The sequence below is a fragment of the Pan paniscus genome, chromosome 19, assembly GCF_029289425.2.
Source record: "Pan paniscus chromosome 19, NHGRI_mPanPan1-v2.0_pri, whole genome shotgun sequence".
In the NCBI taxonomy this organism is placed as follows: Eukaryota; Metazoa; Chordata; class Mammalia; order Primates; family Hominidae; genus Pan; species Pan paniscus.
This window is the reverse complement of record NC_073268.2, coordinates 91568095-91596046: the sequence shown is the minus strand read 5'-3', so window position 1 is coordinate 91596046 and position 27952 is coordinate 91568095. Positions and strand designations below refer to the sequence as shown.

General features: G+C 54.6%; 1 protein-coding gene across 8 annotated transcripts in view; it reads right to left on the bottom strand.

Moving 5' to 3' along the window:
* The window catches only part of LLGL2 (LLGL scribble cell polarity complex component 2), a 49177-nt gene extending 21981 nt beyond the window's left edge, over positions 1-27196 (bottom strand). For 5 of the 8 annotated variants that reach the window (XM_034942884.3, XM_055101529.2, XM_034942887.3 and 2 more), the window contains exons 1-2: positions 27068-27176; positions 9367-9471 (exon numbers count right to left, since the gene is read on the bottom strand). In XM_034942884.3, the coding sequence (XP_034798775.1) occupies positions 9367-9441 (75 nt within the window). In that variant the 5' untranslated portion in view covers positions 9442-9471; positions 27068-27176. Of the gene's footprint in view, positions 1-9366; positions 9472-27067 lie in introns of all 8 variants that reach the window. The other 3 variants (XM_008965849.5, XM_003813285.6, XM_003813286.6) reach the window with 1 other exon arrangement.
* Between the last annotated feature and the right edge of the window lie 756 nt (positions 27197-27952).

The following is a 27952-nucleotide window of genomic DNA, read 5'->3' as shown; positions in this document are numbered from 1 at the left end:
GAGTGTCTGGAATGTAAACATTTCCCAGGAAAAGGGGAGTAGACAGTGGGATAGGATGTGCAGGACAAGCTCCCCCAGGGGCCCCACCAGACCTCAGCCAGCCCCAGGTTGCTGGGGCCTCAGGAAGTCAGCAGCCGGAGCCGTCTCCCAGGACAGCAGCACTTTCCCAGCAGCAGAGGCAGCTCAGGGAACAGCCTCTGGAATTTGGAGGACTCTGGTGGAAATGCCCTACAGGAGCCCGCTGGCCTGGCCAGGAGCAGGCCCCATGCTCCGAGCTGCCCAGAACGGTAGCCATGAGCCCCATGGGGCCACCAAGCACTTGCAGTATGGCTCATGTCACCAATGAGGATTAAGTCAGTTCTTGGAAACCCTTCAAGTATGTCTGGAACAACTCGGGTTCTAGAAGAACAGGGGCTGGACTCAGGCAGGCCACGCTTCAAATTCCCTTTTTCCACTGTAAATCATCCAAATTCTAAATACAGATCTAGTACTTCCAAAAAAGATTTAATGTCTGAACTGAGATATGCCGTAAGTGTAAAATACACCTAGATTTCACAAATTGAGCATTCAAAAACACAAACTGAAAAAATCTCATTAGTAGTTAATCACACATCAAAATATTTTGCATATGTTGGATTAAAAGGAATATATAATTTTTTTTTGAGATAGGGTCACGCCTGTCACGCCTGGAGTGCAGTGGCACGATCACAGCTCACTGCAACCTCCGCCTCCCTGGTTCAAGTGATCCTCCCGCCTCAGCCTCCTGAGGAGCTGGGACTACAGGCACACACCACCACGCCCAGCTAGTTTTTGTATTTTTAGTAGAGACGGGGTTTCACCAAGTTGGCTAGGCTGGTCTCAAACTCCTGGCCTCAAGTGATCCACAGGCCTCAGCCTTCCAGAGTGCCAGAGTGCTGGGATTACAGGTATGAGCCACCTTGACCAGCTGGAATACAGGATTAAAATTAATTTCACTTGTTTAAATAATTTCATAATGCAGCTTCTAGACTTTTTTTTTAAAGACAGAGTCTCCCTCTGTCACCTAATTGGAGTGCAGTGGTGAGATCTTAGCTCGCTGCAACCTCCACCTCCCGGGTTCAAATGATTCTCCTGCCTCAGCCTCCCAAGTAGCTGGGACTACAGGCATGCACCACCACGCCCGGCTAATTTTTGCATTTTTAGTAGAGATGGGGTTTCACCATGTTGGCCAGGCTGGTCTCGAACTCCTGACTTCAAGTGATCTCCTCGCCTTGACCTCCCAAAGTTCTGGGATTACAGGCGTGAGCCACCGCACCCAGCCAGAATATATAATTAAAATTAATTTCACGTGTTTAAATAATTATACAATGCAGCTTCTAGGAAATTTTAAATCACATACATGGCTCATATTATATTCCCATTGGCCTCGACAATTCCGCACACCAGCAGGAAGGTCAGGCCACAGAGAAAACAGCCTGTAACTTTTTGCTAGGCTCTCAGGCCACAGGTCAAGGGCGGGCAGTTCTTCTAACATTTCACCAGAGTCACTACTCCTGTTCGGCTCAGCATCTTTCCTCTAACTCAGAGGAAGACAAAGGGTTGGGCCCACCCTTCAACCACCCGCATTCATTTCTCATTCCCTTCAAGCCTTGGAGTTATCGTGGCCACCCCTCCCTCCCATCCCTACCTTCTTTTCCAAAGGCTGATTTAGAACAGGGACTGAGTCAGACCCACTAAGCTTTGTATCCCTTCCTGCCACGTACAAGGCATCTGGTCGTGGATGAGCTGCTGGGCCTCCCTGAGCTTCATTTCTCATCTAATAAACGGGATGATACTGGTGACTGCACTGGGCAGAGCTGTCCTTGGATTGGAGATGATGGACCTGAGGCCACCCTGCAGCACACACAGGCCTCTGCTTCCTTCCGAGGCTCGCATTGTTCCATAGTATCACCTTGGGCACTTCTCCAAGTTGGCAACTCTGGAGGGACCAGGGCTCCCCCAAAACCAAAATAAGGGCAGTGACCTTCACAGCGACTCTACCTGGACAGGGCCAAGAGAATGGTTTCATGTGTAAATGACGTGTCTCCCAGGGGATTCCTCAGGCAGTCCTATGAGGACAGGGGCTCGGGCTGGGCAGAGAGGCAGGGGAGCCCTAGGTTAGTTATGAGAAGCCCAAGGGATCTTGTTGGGAACAGGGAAGGGATTGGGATTTGGGAACAGGACTAAGAGCAGCTAATAGAAGGGACAGGGAGAAGCTAGAAACCCAGGGCCTAGTGTCCTGAGGAAACCAGTCAGGGAAAGAACGAAGGCTCCATGGGCACCTCTGGCTGTGCCCCAGTTGCCCCCTAGTTTGTGTGTGTGTGTTTTTTTTTTTTTTTTTTTTTTGAGACAGGGTCTCACTCTGTTGCCCAGGCTGGAGTGCAGTGGTACGATCTCAGCTCACTGTAACCTCCTCCTCCTGGGCTCAAGTGATCCACCTGAGTCTCCCGAGTAGCTAGAACTACAGGCATGCGCCACCACAGCTGGCTAATTTTTGTATTTTTTGTAGAGATGAGGTGTCACTATGTTGCCCAGGCTGGTCTCGAACTCCTGGACTCAAGTGATCCACCTGCCTCAGCCTCCCAAAGTGCTGAGATTACAGGTGTAAGCCACCGCGCCTGGCCTGCCCCGCCCCTTACTTTGGTGCCCTTCCCACCCCCTTGGATCCCACCCCCAACTCCTACCAGCCTTGTAAGGCTTAGCTTCCCTGCTGCTGAACAAGGTCTGTATCACTTAGGTGGTGACTCCCCCCTTGTTTAGGGTTCAGGAACAGTTCCAGGTCCCTGTTAGAGGGAGTGCATATGGCCTCCCTAAAAGGAAGTACCCACCTGAGCACAGGAGGTTGGGCTCAGCCCCAGGGCTGCCTTCCTGCAAAGGTACACACAGCAACCCTGAATCGCGGCTGCACTCAGGACAGAGGGCGGGACGGGGCACAGCCCCTGGGTGGTCAAGGAATTCCAAGACCAGCCCTCCCCAGCTATTCTAGGACCCTAGCTATCTCTCCTCAGATTCAAACCAGGAGGGTGACCAAAGCTGCCTGGCAGCCACTGGGGCCTCCGAAGCACGGCATCCAGCCTACCCGGCCCCGCCCACATCTGATACCTGGCTCAGGTGACCTCTGCCAAGGGAGGAGAGAACAATGAACTCTTTTGACAGGGGGGTTGGGAAAGGAGAGCAAAGATTTGCAGAAGCCGCCAGACTGCAACATTAGCCTGGAGTAGGGGAGAAGGCCCGTCTCTCCTGGGCTCTGGGACTCCGGAAGGGGAGGGAGTGGGCAAAGGCTGGTTGTCAGAGACAGTGGGGACTTCATCCTGCCTGCAGCCAGGGAGGACCCTGCCCAAGGGCTAGGACCCGAGGAGGAGTCCCTGGCACTCCTCAGGGGGTGGGAAGGAGGCAGTGGTGGGCACCAGGCCCTCAGAGGCTGCCCAGCGCCGTGGGGGAGCACTCCTGCCTGGCTGGGCCGCTCTGCCCGATACTGGCTGGGTGTGGCCAGCTCAGATTCCTGGCAGTGGCAGCAGCCTGGCCCTCCCTGTGTGGCTGCTGTCACCTGACACCAGGGGCCCAGCCATTCGAAAGCCAATACAGAACAACCTGGCCCGCAGGGGCTGCTGGGTCAGGAACACACTGTCTGTTCAGGGCCTAAGGGGACAGGGGAGGGTGGGCACGGGCAGGGAAGGCCCAGGCAGGTGCTTCTGCGGCAGCCGGGCAAGCACAGCAACCTGTTTGCCCTGATGGGTGTGGCTGCTTGGGGTGCGCCTGGGTTTGGCCGAGGGGAGCGAGCCGGCTGTGAGCAGTTGTCCAGGAACGGGTTTTACCTTGACTTCTCCAGCAGCACTTCCTCCCTCCCGAGGTCCCATGGTTCCTTCCCTTGGTACTCAGTGGCCCTGTCCTGGTGCTGCAGCTGACTTGTCTGTCTGTCCACCCCTCCAATAGGCTTGACGGCCCACCATATATAGCAAACAGTTACTTCACTGGTGAACTGTGAAGGGAGGTGAAGCCACCACTCTAAGGCCACACAGCCAGACCACAGGTGAAACCAGGACATCCTCACCCCAGCCAGTGCCCCCGCCCCAGATAAGCTCCAGCTGTGCAAGCCCTGGGGGCCTTAGTCTCCTCCCCTGCAGAATGGAAGCAACACCCATCCTGAGTTGTTGTGAGGGTGAAACCACAACAAGGCAAGTCCTGGTAAGGCGTCGACCTGTGTCAGGCACCGTTTGAAGCAATTACACTCCCTCAGGGATCATTATGATGCTGTTGGAACTCAGGACATACCACCCCAAAACACCACTGTAGGAGACCAGAATGTGCTACCCCAAAATATACTTCTTTGGCTTTTTTTTTTTTTTTGAGACGGAATCTCGCTCTGTCACCCAGGCTGGAGTGCAATGGCGCGATCTTGGCTCACTGCAACCTCCGCCTACCAGGTTCAAGTGATTCTCCTGCCTCAGCCTCTCAAGTAGCTGGGATTACAGGTGTGCGCCACCATGCCCGGCTAGGCTGATCTCGAACTCCTGACCTCAGGTGATCTACCTGCCTTAGCCTCCCAAAGTGCTGGCATTGCAGGCATGAGACACGGCGCCCGGCCACTTCTTTGGCATACTTTGAGCTGGTTATTCTCAGAAAGTGCAGACATGGGAGTAGCTCTGAAAAGCTGTCCTTTAGCCGGGCGTGGTGGCACATGCCTGTAATCCCAGCTATGCGGGAGGCTGAGGCTGGAGAATCCCTTGAACCCGGGAGGCAGAGGTTGCAGTGAGCTGAGATGGTACCATTGCACTCCAGCCCGGGCAACAAGAACAAAACTCCGTCTAAAAAAAAAAAAAAAAAAAAAGGAAAAGAAAAGCTGCCCTTTTGTAAAATAAATTTACATCCACAAAGGAAAGCTACATTAGTCAAGTACAGGAGGAATATCCCTCATCTAAAATGATTGCGAATAGAGGGTTTTAGATTTCAGAATCTTTTGGGTTTTGGAATATTTGCATTATACTTACCGGTCGAGCATCCCAAATCCAAAATTTCAAAATCTGAAACGCTCCAGTGAGCATTCCCTTTCAGTGTCATGTTGGCACTTCAAAAACTCAGATTTTGGAGCATTTCGGATATCAGATTTTCTGATCATGTATGCTCAATCCATATCTGTATCAGGAAGAAGGCTGCTCCAAGGCAACTTTTATTACCCAGGACCTTCTCTGCATAACAAGACAACCTTCATTCACCTACACTTCCTCCCCTCACCTTCCTGTAACCTGGTCACACTCCACCCCAGTCCTCATTCTTTTTTTTTTTTTTTTGAGACAGGGTCTCACTCTGTCACCCAGGCTAGAGTGCAGTGGCATGATCTCAGCTCACTGCAATCTCCGCTGCCGGGGTTCAACTGATTCTCTTGCCCCAGCCTCCCTAGTAGCTGAGACTACAGGCATGTGCCACCACACCCAACTGATTTTTGTATTTTTAGTAGAGATGGGGTTTCGCCATGTTGGCCAGGCTGGTCTCTAACTTCAGACCTCAAGTGATCCACCCACCTCAGCCTCCCAAAGTGCTGGGATTACAGGCATGAGCCACTGCGCCCCGCCTCTTGTCAATTTAATTCATAGCCCAGCCAAAGAACCTAGAAGGCTGGAGCGAAGCCAGTTTTTGCTCCCCTACAATGCCCATTTTACAGATGAGGAAACTAAAGAACAGAGAGGATAAGTAATGCGTCCACTGTGTCTTACACAGTGAGGAAGCATCAGAGCCCGCATCTAGACCCAGGTCATGTGGCTGCAAAGTCCCTGCCCCTAACCACTACCTGGCCCCTCTGATGCCTGGCACATAGCCCTCGGTGAACTGGAGTTACCGCTCTGACAGCCAGTTCCTGGCAGAGTTCAGAGACTGTTCGCAATCACAGATCCTCTGGAAGTACTGAAGCCAAAGAAACAAGACGTCTCCCTCTCAGGACCCCCGGGGCGATGTCCTTGCTCTCTTTGAGGCATCGGGCTTGGTGTGGGTATAAAGGAGTTGAGCCAGAAGGTGTTGGAGGAAAAGGCCAGAACTAGTTCAGAAGCCAGTGTCTACAAGCCACCTGGGGTCGAGCTGTGATGGCGCCACTGTCCCAGCTGTCACAGTACCCAGCAGACTGGCCTTCCAGGACCACTGGAAGAGATGACCTGAGTTGCCAGCATGAACACTGTCTGGGGCCTGACCCTCGCCTACACCAACAGCCCACGTGCCGCTCCAGGCTCCAGCCCTGGGTATCCCACCGTCCGCTGGACCTGCCCTCCGCCTGTCTGCTGGACCTGCCCTCCGCCTGTCTGCTGGGCCTGTCCCAAGGCTCCCCCAACTCAACCTCAAGCCACATGACACCCACCACAGAACGATGCTGCCGGACACTGCAGCCGCCAGCCAGACGTGGCCTTCGATTCATGCAGGAACTCATGTAGTCCTCACACCAACTCTATGGATGGAGTGGCTCTGATTATCATTATCTCAGAGGCATGTGACCTGCTCAAGGTCACACAGCTGGCGAGCCGGGCAGTCGGCACCACTCACCTCTGGGCAAGCTGCCTCTCCAAAAATGGAGAGCACTGTTGTTGCGATTGTGTCCAAATCAAAACGATCAAAATACATTACTTTTCCTCAAATCTGTTCTTCGCCACTCCTGGCCTGGGCTCCCCCTCCCAAGGCCTGGCACCACCACCTACCCAGGTCAGAGACTTCACGGTCATCCTGCACACCCGCCTCCCCTCCCCATCCCCTCTCTCTTTACTGCCCCATCAGCAGATCTCAGCCCTGAATAGTTCTCTATTCCATGGGTCTCAAACCAGGAGCGATTTTACCCCACAGGAAACATTCTTGGTTGTCACATCTTGACAGGCTGTGTGTGTATGTATGTGGTACTGGCATCTAGTGGGTAGGACTGGGGACACTGCTAAATAATCTACAACGCACAGGACAGCCTCCGCAGCACAGCCAGCCTCAAATATCATCTGTGAGTGCTGAAGTTGAGAAACCCTGCTCAATTCATGCCTCGTTCCCATCCCCACTGGCTGGGCTTCCAGTCCCTTCCTTCTGGGCTGTCACCTATCTTAGTCGGGGCAATGTCTCCTAACTGCTCTGAGCTTACCTGCTTTGCCCAAAGGGTAAAAACATCTCCAGGTTTATCTTTCCTACATTGTAAACGGGACCACTATTCACTCCCTTGCTCACAACCCCTGGAGCCGCAGGGTCAGATCAGGCCCAGATACCAGCAGCCTCCCTGCTTCACAGCCTGGGCTGGGGAGGGGCAGGGCAGACGGGATCCCAAATCCTCTGGGATCTGGCCTCATCCTCCAATCCCACCCTGCTGGCCCCACCACACTCCCCGAGCCCGGATGAGTCTACCCCGCTCCTGAATCCCCCGGGCTCTCCCCTTCCTCCTCTCTACTTCCAAGGCCCGAAATTTCAGGCCATCAGCCTCCTCCCTCCTGCAGACTGTAAAAGTGGAGGGCAGAGGCCTAATCAGATTCCCATAGCCCTGAGCCTTGGGCTGTGGATCCAGTAAGTGCTCAATGCATGCTTCTTGCATATGAATGGAAAGAAGAAGGCAGAGGAGGAGACCCAGGAGCCTCCCTCTGCCACCCCCAGGCCTGGGAGTGGGACAATCAAGTTTGGGGATCACCTCTGGGGGATAGGGGAAAGAAGAAGGGACAACTCCTTGCCCCAGCTCCACCCCAGCCTCACTCAGCTGCACAGACAGAACTTGGGGAAAGGGGGCAGGGGTAGGGGGGTGTTCAGCCCTGTTTGCTGAGCCTGTCAGGTTTCTGCCACCTTTTCAGAGCGAAAGACTGGAGGCAGATGGGGGTCACTCAGTTCCCTTCCATCTCTCGTGGACACTGAAGCTTTGAGACCCAGCACCCATAGGCTACTCCCTCCAGAGCAAGGGTAGCAGGCTGTAGGTGTCCTGAGATCTCCCATTCCCAACACCTGCACCCCCATATCCCAAGGCCCAAAAGCGAGCTGGCAGGAGGCACGTTGGCATAGGAAAGCCCTAATTCCAGAGGCAAATGTCCTCGTGGCAAAGCTCCATCAGGGACACCAACTCCTCCCACAGGCTAAGAAACCCAGACAGAAATGGCAGGGCACATTGGGAGCACTGACCCACCTCTCCCAACGGGGAGGTCAGGGAGGTCCCTCCACCCCATGACCCACCTCTCCCAACAGGGAGGTCAGGGAGGTCCCCTCCAGCCCACAGCAGCAGCCGGCATTCCTGGGCCACTGTGCCTAGCATTTAAGTTACCTCACCCCACGTACGCCCTTAACAAGCCTATGGTGTGGGCGACAGGCACATGGCCATCCAGCTTCTACGTGGCAAAGTTGGGTTTGCACCTGGGCAAGCTGACTTCTACACTTCTCAAATCAACAACAAAAATACAACCAAAGAGACTTCTTCATTCTCCACAGGGAGACATCCCTTTTCCAGACTGTCTGGTCTCACATCCACTGCTTCCTTTCGGGGGCAGGGGAGCCCAAACGGAAGCACCCAATGAAAGCCACATGTCCAGCCCTCAGCATACTGGGAGGGTCCTGGACCCCTGGGGTAAGAGGATCACAGTGTCCCGGTTCCTGCAGCCCATCTTCCCAGCAGAGGCGCAAAGCACAGGTGAGAAGGTCATTACCTCACAAGGCCCCACACTGCTCAGTGGCCCAGGAGCTGAAGAGCCACACTGCACGCCTCCTGCGTACAGGCCTGTCCTGACCTTCTCAGGCCCCAGACTCCTGAAGGGAAGCCCCGTGGGCCTTCTGGTACCCCGGATACAGGTTTGGGATTGGGGTAGTCCGAGGCCAACTCTGGCTCATTCTCCTGGGCACCTCTCCCCACTCACCCCGGCCGGAGCCAGAAGGAATCACGTGTTCAGCCTGCAGGAAAGCTGCATTTTCCTTCAGGGGCAATTTGAGAAGGGAGAAACAGCCATGGCCTGTGACTCCAGGGCCCCAAGGGACCTGGAACATTATCACCCCCTGAAGAGTTCATCCTTTCATCTCCCACGTCCCTAAACCTCCTTGACAACCCTGTGCCGAGGTAGACATGGCAGATCGTTTTATCCCCATGATACAGGTAGGGAAACTGAGGCTCCATGAGGTGGAGTGACTTGCAGAGGTCACACAGCCAGTGAAAGCCTTGAGATGAGAAGTCCCAACTCATGAGGGCAACCTATTCCCCTTTTCTATAAAAGCCCTTTAACCAGGCCCCATTTCCAAAGTCTGAGTCCCAAGAGGCACTGCAGGCAGCCACATAAGAGCTATACCTTAATCCAGGTAAGAGATGCCTCAGCCCCAGCCTGAGCTGCTCGGCCCAAAACCTGGGGGTCATCTTCCCTCCTCTCCCTAACTTACCTTGTTAAACTGGAACAGGTCCCGCTTGAGCCTCTCCCGCACAGGGTCGTGCCCTGGCCTCAGGAACCGCCTCATTTTGCTTAGTCTGCAGCCCCCACTGGAGACCTGGAGAAACAGAAGGAGCTGCAGGGGTCTGTCCTGGCACTCAGGTATCGACTAGGCCCGGCCCAAACAGGTGGAGCAGGGCCTCTCTCTCCGAGTCCAGTAGGCAGCCACCCCGGGGCCAGGCCAGCTTCACAGTGACCGCCCATGCACCCTGGCTTCCCCACGCTCAGATCTAGAGGCCGGCCCACCTCAGGGCTGAAGGCTGTCACCACCTGTGGCCTTATAATGGGGGTAGGAAAAGCTGGGGGAGGAAGCCATTTAGCCTGGCTTTATAAGCACAAGGAGGGCCGGCGGGCCCTGAGGTTAATTAGCTTAATTGTTAACCTGTTTTCTGAGAAACCATGAAACTCCAGCTAAGCAGAAAAGGAAACTTCACAAGTCTCTTCCTCCAAAGTCTTGTGGAAGGTAGAAACACCAAGGCCATCCTTCCCAGATCAGAGCCCAAGTCGGAGCAGGGGAGAGGCCTGCAGTGACTCCAGGCCAGGGCACCGGGCAGATGCTTCCTCCTTCTGACCTCGGGGAAGGCTGTCCAGGGACTCTCGGCCTCAGTCTCTCCAACCAGCCACAGCCACGAGAAACTCAAGTGGGCACGGGTGGCACAGAGCACTCGGTCAGGGGGTGCTGGCCCATGCCACCGTGCCTGGGGTCTCTGCCGGTCCCCTCCCCTCTCTCTGGCTAGCCCCAGTCCAGCTTCCCTGTGCTCTCATGGGGTGTGCTCAGAAAGGTTCTCTTTCCCATGGGCCCTAGTGGAGAATAATCAGGAGGAATCTGCTCCCAATAAAGAAACCAGCTCAAGGCCCCCAAACTCTCCGCCCACCATAGAATCCATTCCCAGCCCAAGGGGAAACCATTTCTGGATTATCCTTGGGGGAAGGGGAAGGAGCCTCTGTGCTCCAGCTTCTGGCTTCCAGTAGCTCAGCCTCCTGCTGACCACAGGACAGCAAGGCCCGTCCTTGGGAAACACAGACAAGGCCCACCCTGGGCACAGCTCCGTCCACTCCCAGCAGGATGGGGGAAGGAAGCAGATCCAGGCCGCACCCTGGAGGCGCGTGCTCCAGGCAGGGGCAGGTAGAGACAGGGCAGCCCAGTGTTGAGTGCTTTGACTGCAGGAGGGAGAGGCAACACCTGGCCCGAAGTGGGAGGCAGCTTAGATACCTTCGAGAAGAAGGTATCTAAGCTGAGGCTTGAAGGATTTCGCGTTCTTGGGAGGTGGCAAAAATTAACCATCAGGTCAGGACTTTGCATATGATAGGATCCCATGTGATCTGGGCAGCGTGGGAGAAGGTAGGTAACGTGCGTGGCAGAGTTGGGGGTGTCTTCGGGCAGAGGAACCGAGGGCTTGCCGTGCTGGGAGGGTGACCCGATTTTACAAAATCGCACTGTAAAAAATGGCAGTCTTGTAATCCCAGCACTTTGGGAGGCGGAGGCGGGTGGACCACCTGAGGTCAAGAGTTTGAGACCAGCCTGGCCAACATGGTGAAACCTCGTCTCTACTAAAAATACAAAAAGTTAGCCGGGTGTGGTGGCGGATGCCTGTAATCCCAGCTACTTGGAAGGCTAAGGCAGGAGAATTGCTAGAACCCAAGAGGCGGAGGTTGCAGTGAGCCAAGATCAGGCCATTGCACTCCAGCCTGGGCAACAGAGCAAAAACAATATCTCAAAAAAAAAAAAAAAAAAAAAAAAAGCAGAGCCACATCCCCCTTGAGTGAAAGGATCTGCACGGTCAGTTATCTCAAAACCGAATACCAGGAACCAGCCCCCAGAGCGCTGTCACCTTCTGGAGAAACTGAAAAAGGGGGTCATTCAGGGACGTTCCTGCCTTCACATTTTGGAGGAGTCAGACCAGAGGTGGGGCTCCCACTTTGCTGGGGAAGAGCAGGTAGCCGGGAAACTCCCAGGGCCCACTTGATCCAAGGTCCCAAGGGGGTTCAGAGAACAGGCACCGGCTGGGAAAGCCCCGAGGGCTTCTGGAATGGAAGTGAGGGGACACCCAGATCTGCTGGCCCAGCGTTCCAGCCTGGGGGAGGGCAGCTCACACTCATAAACCAGTTGGACTCCTGGAGGGCTCACACCCCCACCCGGGGCCCAGGCCAAGGTCATTGGGTCAGAAGTCAGAGGAAGCTTGGTGGGGGCTCCCTGGAGAGTGACCACTGCCTGCAGACTCCAGGGAGGGGACAAGAGGGCACAGGGCCATCCATGCCAAAGACTCCACACAGGCTTAAAAGTGACAAGGCAGAACTGGGGGCTGGGAGGAGGTGCCAGTAGGAAGGAGGAAGACAGGGTGTAGCAATGGCATCAGGACACTGAGCACCACCCACCCACCCAAATGCTCCCTGGAGCACCTGCTGTGCAGCAGGGAGTGAGTGTACCAGACCCTCTGCATCCTATTCCATTTAAAACATTTTGCTCAAGTAATCTGTGCCCATTGTAGAAAAACCAAATACAGACAAGAAAATCCTCCCTAAACCCCAGCATCCAGAGAGTCACAGTCATGGGTCGCTGAATGTCCTGGCCATCTCCTTTCCTTGGCACTGTGTGAGTTTGTGAGCGTGGAGACCCTCACACCACCCTGATCTGGGAAGCCGTCTGAAAGGTAAGCAGAACGTCCCCACTAGACAGGCAAGGAAACAGACCACAGCAGCAAAACACCCTGTCAAGGTCACCAAGTAGGAAGCGGCAGAACTCGGACTGGACCCCAAGTCAGAAGGGCTGTGGGTAGCAGTGATGGATGGATAATACAGAACAAAGGATGCCCAATGACGCCCTTGCAATTAAGAGGCAGGGACACGCACAGACACACTCCCAGATGCTGGCAGCTCAGAGCCGACCCGGCAGTCTGGGGCCTGGGGACTGGCCGCTGCTGACAGGGTGCTGGCGAGGTCTGGCTGGGCAGGGCTGGTGGCCTTGTGTGGACCTGCTGCTCTTCCCACACGGGGCTGGGACCTCATGGGCATGGCGTGATGGAGCCAGGAGGACCAAGGCAGGGTGGGCATGGTATCCCCTCACTCCAATCAACCCACTGCCCAGGTCAAGGCATGGAAAAGCACCACGCTTCCTTGAAGAGGGGCTGGTCTAGACCTGGCGGGCCTCACCTCCAGGTGGCTCCTCAGCTCCCCACCCCAGACAAGCAGGTTCTCTGCAGAGAAACTTCAGGAAGCCAGGCCTAGAGACGCCTGGTATGAACAGATCCTGCCTACTCAGCCCATTCCTGGAGGGAGCCAGGGGTTGTAAGGGAAAGAGCCCTGGGCTAGGGGCCAACAGGCCAGGGCTCACCATCACAGCACCGCACAGCTCCCCCAAGCCGCATGGCCTCCAGAGACAGCTCCTCTGTAAAGGGGGATGGCACTCCCTCCCACACAGATCCTGTAGAAGGAGCAAGAGCTTGGCATGGAGCAGACACTGTCCTAGGAAAGGGATACAGCAGTGACAGGGGAGCAACAGACACTTCACAGGACACAAATCAGAAAATGGGATGATTTCCAACCAGCCGCAGTAACTCACACCTGTAATCCCAGCACTCTGGGAGGCTGAGGCGGGTGGATCACTTGAGGTCAGGAGCTCGAGACCAGCCTGGGTCAACATGGTGAAACCCCATCTCTACTAAAAATACAAAAATTAGCTGAGCCTGGTAGTGTGCTCCTGTAGTTCCAGCTACTCAGGAGGCTGAGGCAGGAGAATCACTTGAACCTGGGAGGTGGAGGTTACAGTGAGCTGAGATCGTACCACTGCACTCCAGTCTGGGTGACGGAGTGAGATTTTGTATGAAAAAAAAAAAAAAGTAACCAGAAAATGGGATGGTTTCTGACAGAGGTCAGGACTATCTCTGATCAAAAAAAAGAGATGGGCTGGGCACGGTGGCTCACTCCTATAATCCCAGCACTTTGGGAGGCCAAGGTGGGAGGATCACTTGAGCCTAGGAGCTGGAGACCAGCCTGGGCAACATAGTGAGACCCTGTCTCTAAAAAAAAAAGGAAAGGAGATTTTTTCAAATTTACATGGAACAATAAAAATTTTGAAAAGAAAGGAGGGCTGGGCACATTAGCTCATGCTTGTAATCCAAACACTTTGGGAGGCTACGGTGGGAGGATCACTTGAGCTCAGGAGTTCAAGACCAGCCAGGGCAACATAGGGAGACCCTATCTCTAAAAATAATAAAAACAAAATTAGCTGGGCATGGTGGCATGCACCTGTGGTCCCAGCCACTCAAAAGGCTAAGGTGGAAGGATTGCCTGAGCCTGGGAAGTTGAGGCTGCAGTGAGCTATGAACCCGCCACTGTACTCTAGCCTAGGTGACAGAGCGAAACTCTGTCTCAAAACAAACAAAAAGGATTAGCCAGGCATGGTGTCAAGCACCTGTGGTCCCAGCTACTTGGGAGGCTGAGGCGGGAAGATCAGTGGAGCCCAGGAGTTTGAGGCTGCTGTGAGCTATGACTGTACCACTGCACTCCAGCCTGGGCCACAGAGCGAGACTCTTGTTTCTAAAAAAAAGAAAAAGAAAGAAAAAGAGGATGCGAAGATCCAGCAACTAGGCTTTGGTGGCCAACAGGTCTCAGTGACCATTCCCGTGTCAGAGCCTGTGCGTTCCCTGTTCCTACTGCCTGGGTCACTTTCCTCCAGATACCTTCACGCCCTCCCCTACCTGAAGCTGCAATCTCCTGGGATGTTCTCTCTTCCTCCCTGTACCGCTTTTCTCCTTGGACCTGGCCACGTTTGGACACACTGAATAGCTTACTTATTAATCTTGTTGATTACCTGTGTAATCCCCTACAAGCAATAGCTTTCTTTTTCCTATTCAAGGCCTTTTGTCCTTTTATTCACTGCTGTATCCGAGTGCACACAGCGAGTCCTCACTCGTTATCTGTTGAATGAATGAATGAACAGAGGAGGCGAGGTCTCCACTGAGACTGACTGGTGGGAAGGGGCCAGCCACAGACAACTTGGGGCACAGTGTGTTAGGCAGAAGGAATAACAGCTGCAAAGCCTCGAGATGAGAGAGGCTTCTATGTTTCAGGATGAAGACAAGTGGGGGACCCAATGCAGAGCTCTGTGCAGATGACACGAGAGAGATGACAAAGTGGGCCTCCTGAACTGTCCTAGGCAGGGACCTGATGGGGCCTGCCCACCCCCCGTTCCCTCCTCCATGTCACTGGCCCTCTCTCCTTGGCCATGTTGGCTGCTCCATCTACTCAGCCCCACCCTGGCCCCATTCACTATGGTCCCTGCCATTCTCTGTCTGAAATACCTTCTTGCCCCCTCAATCAGCCAGGCCCCCCTTCCAGGCTGGGCGAGGTAGCTCACGCCTGTAATCCCAGCAATTTGGGAGGCCAAGGCGGGCTGATCACTTGAGGCCAGGAGTTTCAGACTAGCTTGGCCAACACAGCAAAACCTCGTCTCTACTAAAAAGACAAAAAATTAGCCAGGTATGGTGACAGGCACCATGTGGTCCCAGCTACTCAGGAGGCTGAGGCAGGAGAATTGCTTGAACCCAGGAGGCGGAGGCTGTAGTGAACCGAGATTGCGCCACTGTAATACAGCCGGGGCAACAGAGAGAGACTGTCTCAAAAAAAAAAAAAAAAAAAAAAAAAGGTCACCTTCCAAAAAGCCTTCCCATCTGAACCCATCCTGACCATTCTCCGAGTCCTAGGAGGCTGGGAGGCTGTCCCTGTCCACCATGGTTTTAAGGGATTTTTTTTTTTTTTTTGGAGATGGAGTCTCGCTCTGTCGCCCAGGCTGAAGTGCAGTGGTGTAATCTTAGCTCACTGCAACTGTGTTTCCCAGGTTCAAGCAATTCTCCTGCCTCAGCCTCCCAGGTAGCTGGAATTACAGGTGTCCACCACCAGGCCTGGCTAATTTTTTTGTATTTTTAGTAGAACTGGGGTTTTCACCATATTGGCCAGGCTGGTCTCGAACTCCTGATCTCAAGTGATCTGCCCGTCTCAGCCCCATAAAGTGCTAGGATTATAGGCGTGAGCCACCGCACCCAGCCTGGAATCATTTTATCCTAAGGGGTAAAGGGACCATTTTATCTCAGAGTCCTGAGAATGGTCAAGATGGGTTCAGATGGGGAAGAAACACACCTTAGGATAAAATGATCCATTGAAACCATGGTGGACAGGGACAGCCTCCCAGGCTCATGCATGTCTCCTGGCCTTGATGTGCTGTTTATGAAGCTGTCAGAAAAAATCAGAAGCAACCTAAATGGCCCACAACAGGGGATGGGTGAAGTGTGCTCAGGCCTATGACAAAAGGCTTCCAGTCATTAAAAGGAATAAAAGGGCCAGGCGCTGTGGCTCACGTCTGTAATCCCAACACTTTGGGAGGCCGAGGCGGGTGGATCACTTGAGGTCAGGAGTTTGAGAGCAGCCTGGCCAACATGGCAAAACCCCGTCTCTACTAAAAAAAATTAGCCGGGCATGGTGGTGGGTGCCTGTAACCCCAGCTACTTGGGAGGCTGAGGCAGGAGAACTGCTTGAACTCGGGAGGTGGAAGTTGCAGTGAGCCCAGATAGCGCCACTGCACTCCAGCCTGGGTGACAGAGAGAGACTCCATCTCAAAAAATAAATAAATAAATAAATAAATGGAGAAAAGACCATTTCATGGCATGGGACTATATGTACAAAGAATCCAAGAGTCAGGTAGAATCTATTAAAAATACCTATATTTGACAATGTACTCGGAAGGGTTATGGGATTAGTGGTGATTCTTTTTTCTCCTTTTTGTTTATCTGCCTCCTAGGCAGGGTGGATAAGAGGATCAAAGAGAGAAGGAAAGAGGCCCCAGGCATGGTCAGGTGGGAGGGTGGGTCCAGCCCTGTCCTGCTGGTGGAATGTTCCGGTGCTCACCAGGCCTGGGCTCCTCTCCAGCCACCGCAACCTGAGTGGGGAGAGGTACCCCCTAGAGACACCCAATAGTTAGGCCCGGAAAGCCGGGGAGACAGGCAGGTGGGACTAGCTGTGCGACCTTGGGTTTCAGGGTCCTGAGTAGAAAGGACTTTTCTATTCCATCGTCCCGAGGCTTTAAAGCGGGGCCAGGGAGCAGGCTTGGCAAACTCTCAGGTGCTGTGCACTTAAGTGACACACCTGGGAGGAACGTGGAGAAGAGACAAGTTCAGGAGCCCACAGGCTGAGGAGCCCCCCAAGTCCTCAAGTCTAACACCAGAAATGGTCACTGGGGTTGCCACCTAGCCAGAGCACCACCTCTGAGATGAGGCTTCTCAGGAAAACCTTCCCCACCCCACTAACTTCTAAAGGCCATCCAACCTCAGTCTCCACTCCTGCCTGTCACCAGACCAGCCTCTGAGCCACCCTCCCTGTTCTGCCCTGCTCTGTTCCCTTTTGGCGGGCGCCAGGGTTTAGAGCCGGGCCGCAAAAGGCTTGCTGCCTTGCGGCTGGTTCCCATCCACTTTCTACCCAAGTCTGTGCCTTGCATGTGGAACCAGCCTGAGAGCTCCCTGTGGGCAGCTGATCGACCTGTTTCCTTCCCTCCTCACCGTTCCACTCACCCACCTCTGCACCTGGCCGGCAAAATATTTCTGGGTCTAGGACAGGTGTCCACACACCTGGACACCCACCTGGAAAGAACAGGAGAGCTCTCCACTTGGTGACAGGCCAGAAAATCCACACTCTGGCCCGCCTTCCATCTCAAGAGCTCAAGAAAGAGACCAGTGGGGGCAGAGAGAGAGAATAACCACACAGGGGTGGACTTGCCTTGGGCCCCCCTTGCTCTAAGTGGCAGATGCGATTGTGCCTCGGAGGAGAGGGGATTCCCAGGCCAGACTGCTTCTCCTACCCTGCCACTGTTTGGGGCACCTGGGCTAATTTGTCCCTGTGAGACCAAGGCTTGGCCAAGCCCAGCCAGCCCTCTGGCCTGGAGATGTGGGAGGGGCCAGCCCTCAAGAAACTCCCTCCATAGCTCGGGAAGTTCCATTGATCTCATTGATCTGCTGGGAGAGTCCACACCCAGCGGCAGGACTCCAGACCCAGCCGAAACCAGAGAGGGCCCCCGGGCCGCACCCAGCGCCAGCTGCCTGCTCTCAGGGCGTGCCACCTGATGTCCCATGCTCTCCTCTCCTCTTCGCTCGTGCTCCCCACAGCCCGCTGCTGATTAAGAAGCTGCCTTCCCCTCTGCGACATCCTGTGTGAGGCCTGAGTGTGGCTGTGGCCTCCTGTTTGACGGATGTGAATCCGCCCCTGCGCCTCCTACTCTGATGGCACTGGTGGGCAGGGATCTAAACCACAGAGGCAGCTGCTGACCCCTGCGGCATCTGTGCCAACTCAGATGCCTGTAGCCGCTTTGCAAGTGCCCATGTCGCCCTGAGAAGCCCAATCTCCCAGAAGCACCAGGCAGGTCCCTGGCCAGCAGCTTAGCAACCAAACCTTGGCTGAAAGGCAGTTCCATGGAGTGGGATCTAGGGGAACACAAACCAGAGGGAATGGGGGCATGACTGGAGGACTGTCGTCCCCGCTGTTGTTAATTAAGTAGTAAAAGGGATTGATAGCTAGCTATGGCTGGATGTGACTTTAACACTTTACATTCACCTTATTTAATTCTTACAATTACTTATGAAGTGATCGATTCAGAGTGGCCCCAAGCTCAAACAGTCAAGAGTCCAAGTCCTTTGCCAAACTCAGTGGCTTATGCCTGTAATCCCAGCACTTTGGGAGGTCGAGGCAGGAGAATCCGCTGAACCTAGGAGTTCGAGACCAGCCTGGGCAACTTAGGGAGACCTTGTCTCAGCAAAAAACTTAAAAATTAGCCAGCCATGGTGGCATACACTTGTAGTCCCAGCTACTCAGGAGGCTGAGGTGGGAAGATCACTTGAGCCCAGGAGGTTGAGGCTGCAGTGAGCTATGATGGCACCACTGAGCTCCAGCCTGGGTGACACAGCGAGACCTTTTCTCAAAAAAAGAAAAAAAAAAAAAATCCAAGCCCCAATTTGCATTCCAATCTGACTGCAGAATCCTCTGCTCAGGTCAGGCCTCTCTCCCAGGACAAAGGGGCTGCCTGCTTGCAGGCTGGATGGGCCCCATTTGGGGTCAGCCTCCATTCCCCCCACCATCTATCCTATGGAATCACAACCATCCCACAACCCCAAGAGGATCCTCCCGCCATGCCTAGACTCCTCCTGAAGTTTCCTTTCTGTTGCCCCTCCTGGGCCTGTGAGGATGGGGTGGAAGGTGGGAACGCACCCCAATTCTGGGGGCCTTAGCCCCCTTTCATAATCCAACACCAGACTCTCTCTCCAGGGAAGTGACTGGCAGAAAGTCAAGTCCAAGGAAAAGCAAAACCATTCTGGGGAGAAGATGGACCACCTGACTGGGGCTGGCGTGGGCAGGCCATCCAGCCCATCCAATCAGGCCCCTTTCTAGGGCCTCCTACCTGCCCTAAAACTGGAACAGCTGTCCCCAGAAGCTTCCAGATGTCAGCTCCAGGAGGTGGGGATTGTGCTGGCCTCATCCAGGTGCCTCACGGGAGGGACTGGAATTTTATTTAAACAGCTCCCTCACTTCCTTCAAAGCTTTGCTCAAATGTCACCTTCTGGCAGAGGCCCACTCTAACCACCTGTTAAAAGTTGTAACCTGCCCCCTACCATGCGGGTTCCCAATTGTTGCTCTAGTTCTTTTCACCCTATAGCCCGTATCACCTTTTAACACAATTTATTAGTTACTTTTACTTTCTGTCAGTCAGGCTTCTCACCTTTTAGAAACAACTTTCAACGACGGCAGACATCTTTGCTTTGTTTAAGGATCACATCCAACATCTAGAACCACACAAGAGGCATCAGAAAATACTTGAACGGGCCGGGCGCGGTGGCTTACGCCTGCAATCCCAGCATTTTGGGAGGCCGAGGCGGGCAGATCATGAGGTCAGGAGATCGAGACCATCCTGGCCAACATGATGAAACCCTGTCTCTACTAAAAATACAAAAAATTAGCTGGGCGTCATGGCGGGCGCCTGTAGTCCCAGCTACTCAGGAGGCTGAGGCAGGAGAATGGCGTGAACCTGGGAGGCGGAGCTGGCAGTGAGCCGAGATCGTGCCACTGCACTCCAGCCCGGGTGACAGAGTGAGACTCCATCTCAAAAAAAAAAAAAAAAAAAAAAAAAAGGACCAGGCGCAGTGGCTCACGCCTGTAATCCCAGCATTTTGGGAGGCCGAGGCGGGCGGATCACGAGGTCAGGAGATCAAGACCATCCTGGCTAACACGGTGAAACCTTGTCTCTACTAAAAATACAAAAAATTAGCCGGGCGTGGTGGCAGGAGCCTGTAGTCCCAGCTACTCGGGAGGCTGAGGCAGGAGAATGGCGTGAACCCGGGAGGCAGAGCTTGCAGTGAGCCGAGATCGCACCACTGCACTCCAGCCTGGGCGACAGAGCGAGACTCCTCAAAAAAAAAAAAAAAGTACTTGAATGAATGAACGAACAGTTAAGACTGACTAGGGATTAACTAGAAAAGGTATCTGCCAATCACTGACCCCACGAAACACTAAGGTAGGACCCCACAGGGTTCTCAGGGAACTTCCCTACCCTGTCCTCAAGTCTCCAGCCAAGGCCAGGGCCCTGTGGACGTCATGCCTGGCATCCTGTTCAGAATACCCTTGTGGACCCTGCCTTTAACCAAAGCTCCAGGACCCCCAGAGAATTCCAGAATTATATTAAATGTTAATATTATTTACTAGAGGGCTGGGCACAGTGGCTCACGCCTGTGATCCCAGCACTTTGGGAGGCCGAGGCAGGTGAATCATATGAGGTCAGGAGTTAAGAGACCAGCCTGACCAACGTGGTGGAAACCCCCCCCTGCTACTAAAAACACAAAAATTAGCCAGGTGTGGTGGCGCATACCTGTAATCCCAGCTACTCAGGAGGCCGAGGCAGGAGAATTGCTTGAACCCGGGAGGCAGAGGTTGCAGTGAGCCAAGATCGTGCCACTGCACTGCAGCCTGGGCGACAGAGCGAGACTCAGACTCAAAACAAAAAAACAAAGAAAAAAATTAGCTGGGCGTGGTGGCGGGCGCCTGTATTCCCAGCTACCCGGGAGCCTGAGTCAGGAGAATGGTGTGAACCCAGGAGGCGGAGCTTGCAGTGGGCTGAGATCGCGCCACTGTACTCCAGCCTGGGCAACAGAGCAAGTCTCCGTCTCAAAACAAACAAACAAAAAATTAGCTGGGCATGGTAGCAGGCACCTGTAATCCCAGCTACTGGGGAGGCTGAGGCGGGAGAATCACTTGAACCTGGGGAGGCTGCAGTGAGCCGAGATCATGCCATTGCACTCCAGCCTGGGCCACAGAGTAAGACTCCGTCTCAAAAAAGAAAAAAAAAAATGTGTGTGTGTGTGTGTGTGTGTATATATACATATATATAATTTATTACAGTCATATGGTCCTGTGCCCAGATGTCCCTCTCATCAAACTCTGGGAACACTAAGTCAGGTGTCTCGAGAGAAGGCTCCAGTCTCTGCCGAATTCCTGAAGGGTAGAGTCAGGTGCCTTGCAGCCTCCTCGTCCCCACGCCCAGAGCAGCCTCTCCTAGCTCAAGAATTCGCTGTGGTTCCTGGGAAGAAGAGAGGGGTGAGTATTCAAAGCCAGTTTCCTCTGAGAGGCAGGGCCGTGGGGAAGTCCACCCCAAAGGGACCTGAGCAAATCCATGGCCACGGGCACAGTGAGCGAGGGTCTCCTTGGAATTCCTAGGGAGCCAGGGCTGGGGAGGGCAAACAGTGCTGGTGGCCCCACTGGGGGACGCCCGTCTCCTGCCCCGTCCCCAGTTTTCTCGCTGCAAACTGCTCCTGACAGAGGAAAACAGCGTTGCCAAGCAGACCTGGCGTGCCTCGCCCCAGGAGGAACCCTGAGAACGATATCACCTAAGACAGATAAGAGGGCCTCTCAGAGCTGAGGACTGAGGACAAATGAGTCCAGGCTGCCAGTGCTGCTCAAAGCAGCCGGCCCAGGAGAAAGAACATTGGTCTCTTGGGCCTCCATTCTGGCCCCCAACTCAGGGGTCTCAACAGCTGCTTTTGACTCATCTGGAAAGACCAGGAAGGCCGAATAGCTCCCCGGGGAAACTAAACTCCTTAGATGGCTCCTGGAGGCTCTTGCCAGAGATGCGCAGATCTCCCACAGTGCGGGCAGGGGCTCATGGGCCACCTGGTCCCAGGCAGCACTTCGTCTTCCAAAGGGAGGGTCCCGGGGCCGGGAAGTCCTGGCAGGAGAGGACATCCTCTCCCCAAGCAAGGTTGAAAGGGGGCACAATGGCATTCCTAGAAAGTCTCCTAACGCCAACAGAGCAGCACAGGCCTGCGCTCTCTGCCCTGCCACCCAGCAGGGTGAGGAGGGTGTACCCAGCAAGCACTCCTCAGCTGGGGCAGAACTCACAGCAGGTTTAATCCTGAACTCTCTGACATCCCCACCACAGGAAAGACTCCCAGGCAACTGGCTCTCACTCTTGGCCCTCCCAAGGAGCAAGGGAAGCATCAAGGGCCACTGGAATGCAAGGTCCATTTAGGAGAGGCCGCGCCCTCCACTGCTGCCCTCAATTCCTGAAAAAGGTCCTCGCTGAAAAACTTCTGACCCCTAGAGACTTTTTTTCTTTTTTTGAGTTAGGGTCTCACTCTGTCACCCAGGCTGGAGTGCAGTGGCGCCATCATAGTTCACTGCAGCCTCAAACTCTTGGGCTCAAGCGATCCTCCTACGATCCCATGTAATTGGGACAACAGGTGCACACCACGATGCCCAGCTAATTTCTTTTTTTTTTTTGAAATGGAGTCTCGCTCTGTCGCCCAGGCTGGAGTGCAGTGGCGCGATCTCGGCTCACTGCCAGCTCCGCCTCCTGGGTTCACACCATTCTCCTGCCTCAGCCTCTCAAGCAGCTGGGACTACAGGTGCCCACCACCACGCCCGGCTAATTTTTTGTATTTTTAGTAGAGACATGTTTTCCCTGTGCTAGCCAGGATGGTCTCGATCTCCTGACCTCGTGATCCGCCTGCCTCGGCCTCCCAAAGTGCTGGGATTACAGGCGTGAGACACCGCGCCCAGCTGATGCCCAGCTAATTTTTAAAAAAACTTTTTGTAGAGACGCGATCTCACTGTTGCCCAAGCTGGTCTTGAACTCCTGGGTTCAAGCAATCCTCCCTCCTCCACCTCCCAAAGCACTGGGATTACAGGCATGAGCCAAAATACCCAGCCAGAGACTTTAAAATATCACAAATTCATGAGCTGTCAGCTGATTTCCAGAGAAGACAAATTCCCTAAACCCATCAGGCACTTCCAAAAGGCCCAAGTGCCCACCCAAAGGCCTGAGAGAGACCGATGCCTCTTATGCTTCATGGAAGTTGAGTCCACCCTCACTGGGTGCCTGCTGTGTGGCAGGCCACACGTGCTGGTGACCTTTCTCATCTTCTCATCTGTGAAAACAAAGCTCAGCATGGGTCAGTGACCACACTAAGGTCACACAGCAAGAACTTGGCAAAGAACGAGTCAAAACTACACCTGAAGCCTAGAAAGACACTAAAAATCTTTTTTTTTAAATTATTATTATTATTAGTTTGAGACGGAGTCTTGCTCTGTCACCAGGCTGGAGTGCAGTGGCGCGATCTCGGCTCACTGCAACCTCCGCCTCCTGGGTTCCAGCGATTCTCCTGCCTCAGCCTCCTGAGTAGCTGGGATTACAGGCACGCACCACCACGCCCAGCTAATTTTTGTATTTTTAGTAGAGATGGGGTTTCACCATGTTGGCCAGGATGGTCTCGATCTCCTGACCTCATGATCCATCTGCCTCGGCCTCCCAAAGTGCTGGGATTACAGGTGTGAGCCACTGCGTCCGGCCTAATTATTTTTTTATTTTTTGTTTTTAAAGAGATGAAGGATAGAAGGATGAAGGATGAAGATAAAAGGACTGGCAGGGGCCGGGTGCAGTGGCTCATGCCTGTAATCCCAGCACTTTGGGAGGCCGAGGCAGGCAGATCACTTGAAGTCAGGAGTTCAAGACCAGCCTGGCCAACATGATGAAACCCTGTCTCTACAAAAAATACAAAAATACAAAAATTAGCTGGGCCTGGTGGCGCCTGCCTGCAATCCCAGCTACTCGGGATGCTGAGGCAGGAGAACTGTTTGAACCTGGGAGGCAGAGGTTGCAGTGAGCTGAGATCACGCCTCTGTGCTCCATCCTGGGCGACAGAGGAGACTTCGTCTCAAAGAAAAAAAAAGAAAAGGACTGTCAGGCAGGAGGGATAATTTTTTGCTCTCTTTTTTTTTGAGACGAAGTCTCACTCTATGGCCCAGGCTGGAGTGCAATCGCACGATCTCGGCTCACTACAACCTCTGCCTCCTGGGTTCAAGCGATTCTCCTGCCTCAGCCTCCTGAGTAGCTGGGATTACAGGCGCTCACCACCATGCCCAGCTAATTTTGCATTTTTAAGTAGAGACCGGTTTCACTGTGTGGGCAAGGCTAGTCTCGAACTCCTGACCTCGTGATCCGCCTGCTTCGGCCTCCCAAAGTGTTGGGATTACAGGCATAAGCCACCTTGCCCGGCCTAATTTTTTGCTCTCTAATTTTACACTTTCTACAGTGTTTCCTTTTTCCCACTATGGGCTCCTATTGCCTTTTCTATTTTTTAAATGAACAGCGATCACCTGGGATTATGGGCCATTTTTTGTTTGTTTGTTTGTTTGTTTGTTTTGAGATGGAGTTTCGCTCTTGTTGCTCAGGCTGGAGTGCAATGGCGTGATCTTGGCTCACCGTAACCTCCACCTCCCGGGTTCAAGCGATTCTCCTGCTTCAGCCTCCTGAGTAGCTGGGATTACAGGCATGTGCCACCATGGTCAGCTAATTTTATATGTTTAATAGAGACAGGGTATCTCCATGTTGGTGAGGCTGCTCTCAAACTCCTGACCTCAGGTGATTGGCCCAACTTGGCCTCCCAAAGTGCTGGGATTACAGGTGTAAGCCACCACGCCTGGCCTTTTTTTCTTTTAATGTTGTGGTATATTAAAAAGTTACTTAAGGCCGGGCGCGGTGGCTTACGCCTGTAATCCCAGCACTTTGGGAGGCCGAGAGGGGCAGATCACGAGGTCAGGAGATCGAGACCATCTTGGCTAACACAGTGAAACCCCATCTCTACTAAAAATACAAAAAATTAGCCGGGCGTGATGGCGGGCGCCTGTGGTCCCAGCTACTCGGGAGGCCGAGGCAGGAGAATGGCGTGAACCCAGGAGAAGGAGGTTGCAGTGAGCCAAGATCGCGCCACTGCACTCCAGCCTGGGTGACAGAGCGAGACTCTGTCTCAAAATAAATAAATAAATAAATAAAAATTAAAAAATAAAAAGTTATTTATACTAACGGGTCTGGCGTGGCAGTTCATGCCTGTAATCCTAACACTTTGGGAGGCAGGAGGATCACTTGAGCCCAGGAGTTCAAGACTAGCCTGGGCAACATGGCAAAACCCCCTTTCTAAAAAAAATACAAAATTAGCTGTGCATGGTGCTGCGCGCTTGTAGTCCCAGCTACTCAGAAGGCTGAGGTGGGAGGATCACTTGAGCCTGGGAGGTCGAGTCTGCAGTGAGCCTCCATCTCCCAGTGATTGCACCACTGCACTCCAGCCTGGGTGACAGAGCAAGACTCTGCCTCAAAAAAAGAAAAAAAAAAGTTACTAACAGCTGGGCACAGTGGCTTACACCTGTAATCCCAACGCTTTGGGAGGCTGAAGTGTGAGGGTCACTTGAGTCCAGGAGTTTGAGACCAGCCTGGGCAACATATGGTGAGATCCCACCTCTACAAATTAAAAAACATATTATTAAAGAAAAAAAGAATTTGGTCAACTTAGTTTAAAAAAAAGAAAAAGAAAAAAAGAGAAAAAAGTTACTTTTTTCTATTTTATTTCTTATTTATGAATGTAGTGTCATTTTAATATAATTAAAAGCATATTAATCTGACACCAAAGGGGAAACTCCATTGCCTCAAGGAAGAATGGGGATGCCTAATGACCCTGGACTCCGGAAACCCTGTCCAGGAGCCCCCACAAAGATGGGCCCAGTCTAACTTCAGAGGAAAGGAGTGAACTCTGATTAGAAGCTTAAGAGCTGAGTTTGAGTTCTGTCTGCCACAGCTAGCACTGTGGGAAGATCGCCTAAGAAAACTAAACCCCAAATCCCAGTTCATAAAATAAAGCTGAGACATCTCTCCCACAGTTCTCCTTGTGCCTCTGCTCACACAGACCCGGACAGTTTTCCTCAAATGCCACTTTTTTTTTTTTTTTTTTTTTTGAGACAGGGTCTCACTCTGTCCCCAGGCTGGAGTGTGGTGGCGCCATCATGACTCACTGCAACCTCCACCTCCTGGGCTCAGGCAATCCTCCCACCTCAGGCTCCTGAGTAGCTGGGACTACAGGTGCACGCCACCATGCCTGGCTAACTTTTTTTATTATTTGTAGAGACGAGGTCTCACTATGTTGCCCAGGCTGGTCTCAAACTCCTGGGCTCAGGCGATCCTCCTGCCTTGGCTTCCCAAAGTGCTGGGATTACAGCTGTGAGCCAATGCACCCAGCCTCAACTGCCACTTCTGACCTTGGCTTCCCCCGGGCTGGGCCACAGCTCTTCTGTGGCAGCTCTGCTCTTCCTACCAGCGTTTCCTTGTCACCTTGACACACCCATTCCCTCCCTGCCCGCTCCCTGTTCAGAATCCTCTCTGTAGCCCCTTCAAGAGAACTCAAGGTTCTCTTGAACTACAAACTCCAGCAGGGGGTCCCTGGAGCCCAGGTTAAGGCTGCCGGCAGTCGCATACGGATCCCCAGGGGAAGGGGCGCCCTCCTCACTCAACGCTCACCTACCTGTTCAGGTGAGAGCCTCAAAGCGCCACTCTACAGCTCCCCTGGTTAGGTCAGTTCTCCCCACAGCCAAGGCCCAGTGTGTCCACCAATCGTCCAGCCGGAACAAACTAAGACACACTTTCTTTGGCAAGATAGAATTTTCCACTTCTCGCCAAATCCCACAGCGCAAACCCCACCCGTCAGCATGGAAGGCAGACTGGGTCTCCGCACTGTCATGTGAAGGTGTCCAAAGCCGCCCCAGCTGGAGAAAGGCCGGAGACCGAAGTCCCTCCCGCGGGCTTCCTGCGTCCGGGGATTAGGAGGCACAAAGGGCCGGCAGGGACACAGCCCAGATGGCAGGGGCAGGGGCTAAGCCGCCGGGGCACCGCGCTCCGGCCGCCGCCCGTGGGGAGGGGGTCACCGCAGACGCGCGTCGCCAACCCCGCTGGCCTGGCGCCTGCACGTGGGCCCGGGGACTCCGTCTCTGCCCGCGGTGCCCCCCGCACCCAGCCGGCCCGGGCACCTGTTCTCCTGCTCTCCTAAGCCAACATTATTGTGCAAACCCAAGCCCAAGTTTCAGTCATCGCGCAGATCAGGCAGAGAAGTTCCCCGCAGAACTTTCTACAGGTGTCTCTCTTCCAGGCCAGCACAGCGACGCGGACAGGGGCGAGGCGCGCGGACCTGGGCGCAGCCCTCCCGCCCTGGCCCGACAGCCCAGGGGTCCTGGGCCTCCCTGGCCTCCCCGCCCCAGGTGGAAGCCCCGAGGGGGCGGGCCCGGCTGGGCAAGTCCGGCACGCAACTCACCTGGAACCCCGGGCCAGCCCCCGCCCGAGGCCTCGGCGTCCCTCGGCGCCCGCCGCCGGCCCCGCTCGCTCCGCCGCGCCTGCCCACGGGCTGCTGGGCGGCCGTCTCCTTCCTGCTCACCTCCGGCGCGGCGAGCCTGGGGCGGAGCCGCGCTATTTACATAAAGGGCGAGCCTGCCGGGGCCCAGCGCCCCGCCCCCGGTCCGCCCCCCAGCTCGGCGCCGCAGGGGCGGGGGCACCCTCGGGGGTGGGGGCTGCGCTCCTGCCAATCCGCGGCCCCGGGAAGCGCGGGGCGGGGCCTCGGGAACTGCCTCGGGGTTCCGCAGGCCCGCCCCGGCCTCACCTGCGCGCACCTGGACGCAGAACGGCGCGCCGCGCCCAGTGTCCCGCCGCCTCCCGCAAGCGGAAATAGTTCCCAGAACGCCCGCGGTCCCGGGCCGCCTCCCAGACTCCAGGGGAGCCGTCCCTCCAACTCCCCGCAGCTGCCGAGGGAGGGGCGGATCCGGGCCAGCTCCTCTGCCAGAGCCCAGCCCAGAGAGGGTGACCGGGGGACGCAGGGCCGGGTTTCCAGCCCCACGAGAGGGATGGTGTAGGGACCGGGGCGTCGCGGCGAGACGCCTTTCCTCGGGGGGGTGCGGGGGAGCGCCCACCTCCTCCGTGTCGGCCGGAGGGTCTGCAACAGCGGGTGGAATTTTTAGCACAAGCGAGGGAAGAGGTTGGAGCGACGAGAGGCGGGAGCGGAAAGGGCGCGGAGGCCGGGGCTGCAGCGCGCTCCACCGCCCAGCTCCAGGTGGCGCCTCTCGCCACCCGCACCCCGCTGCGCCCAGGGAAGAGCCGATGGCGCGCCGTCCTCCCTCCTCCCTTCGGGAAGCCTGCGACGTCCCAT